The sequence below is a fragment of the Dioscorea cayenensis genome, chromosome 17 (genome assembly GCF_009730915.1).
Source record: "Dioscorea cayenensis subsp. rotundata cultivar TDr96_F1 chromosome 17, TDr96_F1_v2_PseudoChromosome.rev07_lg8_w22 25.fasta, whole genome shotgun sequence".
Classification (NCBI taxonomy): Eukaryota; Viridiplantae; Streptophyta; class Magnoliopsida; order Dioscoreales; family Dioscoreaceae; genus Dioscorea; species Dioscorea cayenensis.
The window spans coordinates 19,425,280-19,432,234 of record NC_052487.1 but is presented as its reverse complement, the minus strand read 5'-3'; the positions used below and the strand labels follow the sequence as shown (position 1 = coordinate 19,432,234).

Genomic DNA, 6,955 nt, shown 5'->3' with positions numbered 1-6,955 from the left:
CACATTCATCTTCGAGTTTGTCCACAGGTTCATCATCTGAGGCACTACATGCTGAGGTTAGAGATTTGCGTCAAACTCTTAGTCAAGTCCAAGATTGTGAGGAGAGGCTTCAACAAACACTTGACCAAGTCCAAGATTGTGAGGAGAGGCTTCAACAGACGCTTGGCCAAGTACAAAATAATAACAAGGAGCTTCAACAAAGTTTGCTTGAAATGAAAGAGGAGAGGGACCAATATCGTGCGGAGATGATGCGTCAAATGAAGGACATGATGATGAGTTTTGAGAGGAGGATTCTTCACAGATGCATGCTTACTCACACGTGGCTCACAAACCGACTCATCGATGATCATGATGTTGGCTTATAGTTGTATTTGTCGTATACTTATTATTTTTGTGTTGAACATATATACTTAAATATTTCTTTTTGTATGAATTGATGAGTTTATCTTATTTGTTGGTGTTCTAGGTTAAAAATTTATGTAGCAGGTTTTTAAAAATAATTAGGGATATAATTTTTATTTTATTTTATTGACACGGATTAGAAATGGATTTATTTGTTTGAATATTGTTTTTAATTTTAAAAAAAACTTTAGGAACGGATTAGGAACAAAAAAGCTATTGTTTCTAATAGGGGAACAAAAATAAAATAGAAAATATTCCGTTTGGAATCCATTTCTATTTTTGTAACTTAGAACGGATTAGCAACACATCTTATTCCGTTTTAATTTTTCAAAAATTAGAAATATAATGCTTTCCGTTTCTAAATTTAGAAACGGAATATTTTTCCGTTTCTATTCAAATTAGAAACAAGGGTATTCAAAACAGATAAATTCCGTTTCTGATCTGTTGCTAATTCACTTTAAGAACGGATTAGAAACTTAAATTACTGTTTGTAAACAGTAATTTTCTTGTAGTGATTTGTGTAATTTTTTCATATTTGTCATATATATATATATATAATTAATATTGTAAGCAGATATGCTTTTGTTGAAAAATAATAATAATTAGGTTAAAATCACTGTAAATCATTTTTTTTACATATTTGTATATAGAAAATTTTAGACAAATATTTTAAAAAGGAATCATTTTAATTCGCTAGAATCCCACCCCAAAAATATAACTCAATTCAAAAATTCATGGCAAAAATGATATTTTAAAAAATAATTCAGAGGCATATGTATGTTTTATGTTATATATTTGTAAATGTTTTTCTTATGGAGCATATATAAAAATTAATGGTAAATTTTTTTCCTCCTTATGTTATGTACGGGCCTTTCTTATTTTGTTGTTTTCCTTCTTTTGTGTATTTCGGTGATTTACTGCTTTACTGGAATTATTCTTGTGATCAGGCTTTAGTAGTTCCTTTTGTTTGTTCTTACGCTACTTTTTTTAATATACTTGTGATTTACTTATTTTTATAAAAAAAATTATATATTAATAATAATAAAGCAAGAAAGTAAAAGAGCATGATGAAAATCGGGTAAAAACTAAAAGTCAAAACCAAAACGTCTTGGAAGTTTTTTTATTTTAATAATAAACATAAGGTCTGATAGGCAGCTAAAATTGGAGTTTTTTTTATTGGTTAATTGGAATTTTAATTGTTTTTATTGGTTAACTAAGATTAAGTTACAGTTGGATTGTTTTTAGACATGCAATAAAAAGTTTTTATTTCTTTTTTAAAAAATTTAAAAAATATTAGTCATACAAAAATAGTTAAATATTAAGCAAGTGGCACCAAAAAGAAAACAGGCCCATTATTTATTTGAATTATAAAAATTGAGCAGCTCCTTTCCAACTGTCCTTTTGGATTTTTCAGGCAATTATGCAACGAACATTTTCTTTTTAGATGCATTTTTTATATTATTCTCGTGTAAAGTTTGATTATTCATTATTATTCTTTAAACAAACCCGTTATCCACTATTATATGTTAGTTTAATTGTAATTAAATATAAATCTAATACACTCTTATATAGATTGACAGGATTTGAACCTGTAATTTTTTATTTCTATTTTTTTTTTTTTACAAAGTCATTGAAGCAATTAAAACCAAAATAAAATAACAAACTAGCTAAGATCACTCTCAAAATACAAATCCACACTCAATGATGATCTCTAAAAACCCATCTAGCAGGTGAAACAAAAACAGATAAAGAAAGGTTTATTTGTTCATAGTTAGCTAATTTATCAGTTATGACTTATATTCCGATGATGTATCCTATTGATAAGGAAAATGAAGAATAAAATACTACCATATTGAGAGGGTCGTTTATAAAATAATTTTTATAAAATTATTTTAAAATTTTAAAAATTAATTAACATAGTACATTGGGTTCGGTAGCTTGAATGTGCGGTCACCTTCTGGTGTACCTAAAATATCACTCCATTGATCTCCAATATTACCGACAATTTTGTAACCTTCTTGTTGTAATTTCTTCCTTTCACTAGATTTAAATGAGATTGTAGATAATTTGACTTTTGGTATTCTGCCAAACATATATCACAAATTATTTTTAAAAAAATAATAATTTGTTAAAAAAATGCATGTCAAAATCCATTTAATAATAATGATACTTTATGTGAAACATAAATAAATAATAAATTTGAGATTACCTTAATAATAATTTCTCCCAAGTAATATATCCAACCTTCCTCAGATTGGCAGAAATGATGTCTCTATCATGCTCAAAATCAGTACCTAGGAACATAACTTTGATGCCTAAAGACAAGAGGGTCTTGTATAGCCTTAAACTTTGTTGCACTGCTGGTCTTCTGCTTTTGTTTACCCAAACATCAAACTCACTTTTATTATATGCCCTTGCCCTTCAAAATAAATAAATGAGGCATTTGTATTGCTGAAATTAATAAATCATGTAATATCATGTAATATCATGAAAATACTTAGTAAATATATATATATATATATATATATCATGAAACTAAATTAGGGCCAGAAAGCCCAACAAAAAAAAGTGCATTTAGTGTTAAATGGGGAAAAATCATAGTTTTCGATTAAGATTGATTGTATATTTTTATTTTCAAAAGAAAAAAAACTATGTATATATAAGCTAAATTATTTTTTTTTCACCAAAAAAATTAAATTTTGAATTTTAGTTTACTTATCTTCTTGAAACAATGAATGCATTATAATTTATTGTGATGTCCCAAATTAATTCAAATTTCTTTGAAATTTAATTTCAAAAATGCTAACTAAAATTTTAATATAATTAATTAACAAGTTTTTAAAATTTTTATTAAAAAAATATTCTTATTCAAACAATTCCCATTTGCTTAAAAAACTTAGAATACCCTCTAATTCCCAAATGGTTCTATTTCAATTGATGCTAATAATTAATAACACCAACAATACCAAACATGCAAATTTCTCTCTAACCAACTAACACTCACCAAATACATCCTAACACATTAATAAACAAACTCTTAACATGTACACACATGCATCTAAATCAAATTCAAAATAAATTCAAAAATTAACAAAGTTAATTAATCAATTAACTAATTAATTAACATTACCCAAATCCCCTATGAGCATAGAAAGGCAAGTTAGAGAGAGCAGTGTCATCAACATCAAAGACCCAAACCTCCTTTCCATCACCTCCAAGCTTCAACCCTCTCGCATACTTCTCTGCCTCTCCGACCACCATCGCCAAGTCCTCGCCGTATCGCTTACCGATCATATACTGCCCGACGAAGCTCTCACAACCCCGTGGCACCGTCTTCCACCCTCTCACGTTGTTAGTCTCTACTCCAAGGAGCCAACTCTCACAAGAGAAGCCACCGCCACTGATAACAAGGAGATCATGTGCATTAATTGCATGAAGTTTATTATTTGTCATCAATATTACTATTAGGTTATGGATCAACATGAAGGTGGATAGCAATGGCTTCATTGCTTCCATGCCATGCATGCCAAGCACGTATGTGATCTTTAATCAAGTGTGTTAAGGAAGAGGGAGAGCATTAAGTAAGTGTTTGGTGATTAGCACTTTTGGTGTGCTATTAGTTTTTTTTTTTAATTGTTTATATTTATAATCAAGTAAGGTAAGGCAGTGGTTATGATTAATTAAGCTTATATTTATAATCAAGTAAGGGTATGGTAGGTTTATAGTTGTTGTTAGGAGGAGGGTTTCTAGATGTGCTGAGTTTTAGTTGGTTCGGATTAGCTTGATCTTAATTAATTAATTAACCATATGGGGGAGTGTGTGTGTGTGTGACTTGACCTATAATAAGGGTAGCTATTTTTAGATAAGCTAAGGTTGAAATTAATTATATGAGTTTCATGAGAGTATTTTAATGAGTTCTTACCACTTATATTTTTTTTTCTCAAATCATACATATTTAGTTTGTGACTCAAAAAAGAATAACATTTATTAATAAAACAATTTTATTATTATTTTTATGAAGTGAATAAACTATAAATATATTAAAAAAATAAAATACATATAAGAACATCAAAAGTAAAAACACAAAATGCAAAACATAATTCCTCCAGTGGAAGTGACTAGGATAAGAGCACATTGAGTAAACATAGATAGAGACAATGGAGAACAACATAAGACAACAAGGTTGTCACAGACTCTTGATTGAAGATGAGCCTCTTCCAGTCAACTGATGTTGAGGTGATGGAATGAAATCGGATGGTTAGGCCAATGCCTGTGATGGTAGAGTTTCTCCAGGGTCCTTCTTTTGTGCTTGGGGTCCCACAAAGTTAAAGCTAAGCTTGGCAGTACTCATGAAATCTTCTAACTTGATCCTCTTCATCTTAATTTGGAATTGCAGGCAATCAAGTACATATGAATAATTTTTGCCAAAGCAGAGGTAAGAGAGAATGTGAAATCATCAAACAATATGCAACTCTAAACAAATGACACAAACAATAGCTTTTAATTCTTCAAAGGCCACGAGAGCATCAAAAGAATGTTGGTAGTTCTTCAAGAGCCTAAAGACTTGCCCAAAGTGACTTCTCACACACTCTACAATTGAACACCTGAAAATAGGTGCTCCACAGTTTCAATTATCAAGTGACAAAGAATGCAAGTGGCCATCAGGAATCTATTGCATTGCTTGCCAGCAAGTTTATCTAGCATTTGAATTTTATTATCCCAAACCAACTATAAAGATTTTATTCTTCTTTGAACAAGGACATTTTCAGATAGTAGCAGTTATTTGACATCTCCAACCCTGTTGTTGAGAATCTTATAGATTTGACTGTGAATTTTGCACTGAGATTAAGGTTCCATGTTTTATAATCAATATTTTCACAGACATTAAAGAGACAAGGCTCAGGGTTAGAGATCAACAAGTTAATGCTTCTCCAATTAGATGATGCACCAATTCCATGATCTGATTAGTATTTCTAAAACTTAGGCCAAAGATTCTACAACTTTTTACATATATACTATTTCCTATATTGAGAATCTTTCTAAAACAAACGGGGAACCTGAGAAGACTGTTTCTTGTGTGAAATTCAATTTATTAATATATATGTATATATATATATACATTTTGTTTTTAAATAGCCTTTCACTAAAATCACTCTCTATTAATTTGTATGTTTATATCTGTAAGGCGACCATCCCTAGATACATTAATTTTATTATGATCATTATATGAATATCTATCTATCTTTATATAATTTTATTTTTAAAAAATATACATACATACATATATATATATATATATATGTAAAGAGTGATGTATACAATGAGAGAGAATCCAAAAAGAGAAAAACACGTCAACCTATTCTCCCACTAAGCAATTCCTCCTGCAACTTCTTTATGGGACCAGAATCTAGAGATGTGAAACTCTAACATGGCTAACATTTGCCTTTACACTGTAAGCATCCAACATGTTGCATAAAGTCAAAAGTGGCACATATGTATATATCTATATATCTATATATAGAGATATATATATATATATTAATATATATGAATATATATTTCACACATTTGTCATTTACATATAAGACACACAATCCATTTCCATCTCTCTATTCAACATAGCATTTTATTCTTCTCATGTTTGCTAGTACAAGTAGGATCTCCTTTATTGGGATAAGGAAGCCAACCACAATGCATGGTACTAGTACTACAAGAATCCTTCTAATTAAGCATATGATTGAAAGAAAGAAGAGTGAAGAACTCCTTTTTACTTGAGTTGCCATTCATTGGAATAAATTGACGAGTTATTGAAGAAACTTGTACCCTTATAAGCTTACATAGAAGAACTTGAAACGTTGCCAAGTTCTTCTATACATTTTATTTATATATAATCAAAAAGAAGCATTATATATCCTTCACACCTATGCAACGATTACGTGTTTAAATTCCATCTAATATATGTGAACAAAAATTTCTTGTGTACGCATAGTGATCGAGGATCTCCTTGTGCACAAAAAACCACATAAAAGCCATGGTGTGTAGAAGCAGGTTTACAGTCCAATCTCTATGTTTTGAAATGAAAATGCATAGTCAAATGATCAATTCTTAAGAACTAAAATCAATATTAAAAAAACATATATATATATATATATATCTACAATTGTAACATAATGTACATGTCATTATGTAATATTTATTTTTTTTAAATATATATTAAAATATGTCTTTTAGATATACATTTTTGACATTTATCAATAGATTTTTTAAATTTATTGCCATTTTTTTACCATCATTATATGGAAATTCTAATCCGTTTGTCAGGATTTGAACTAATTAATATATTAACGCAAGTTTGCCTCCATTCATCTTAAACTTATAAAATTTTCACTAATAATTCAAGTTAAATGGATATTCTTAAACAAGTCAAACAAACATAAACAACCTCAGAGATGCTTTACAAGAAGTTACTTTATTTCCTTCCCCCACATTTAAGCTTGGAGACAAATCTTAATATCATCTATTTTCATCATTTTTTATTTAAGAAACATATGAA

General features: G+C 29.2%; 1 protein-coding gene across 2 annotated transcripts; it reads right to left on the bottom strand.

Moving 5' to 3' along the window:
* Positions 1 to 2,022: 2,022 nt before the first annotated feature.
* On the bottom strand, positions 2,023 to 3,908 carry LOC120280930 (acid phosphatase 1-like). Of its 2 annotated transcripts, none has more exons than XM_039287899.1 (3): positions 3,533 to 3,908; positions 2,612 to 2,821; positions 2,023 to 2,484 (listed from the first exon to the last, which is right to left on the bottom strand). In XM_039287899.1, exons 1-3 carry the CDS (start codon positions 3,883 to 3,885, stop codon positions 2,310 to 2,312), a joined length of 738 nt encoding a protein of 245 aa, XP_039143833.1. In that variant the 5' UTR covers positions 3,886 to 3,908; the 3' UTR covers positions 2,023 to 2,309. The 2 variants fall into 2 exon arrangements, with proteins under 2 accessions (XP_039143833.1, XP_039143834.1); XM_039287900.1 differs by having other exon boundaries at positions 2,612 to 2,770.
* Positions 3,909 to 6,955: the final 3,047 nt, after the last annotated feature.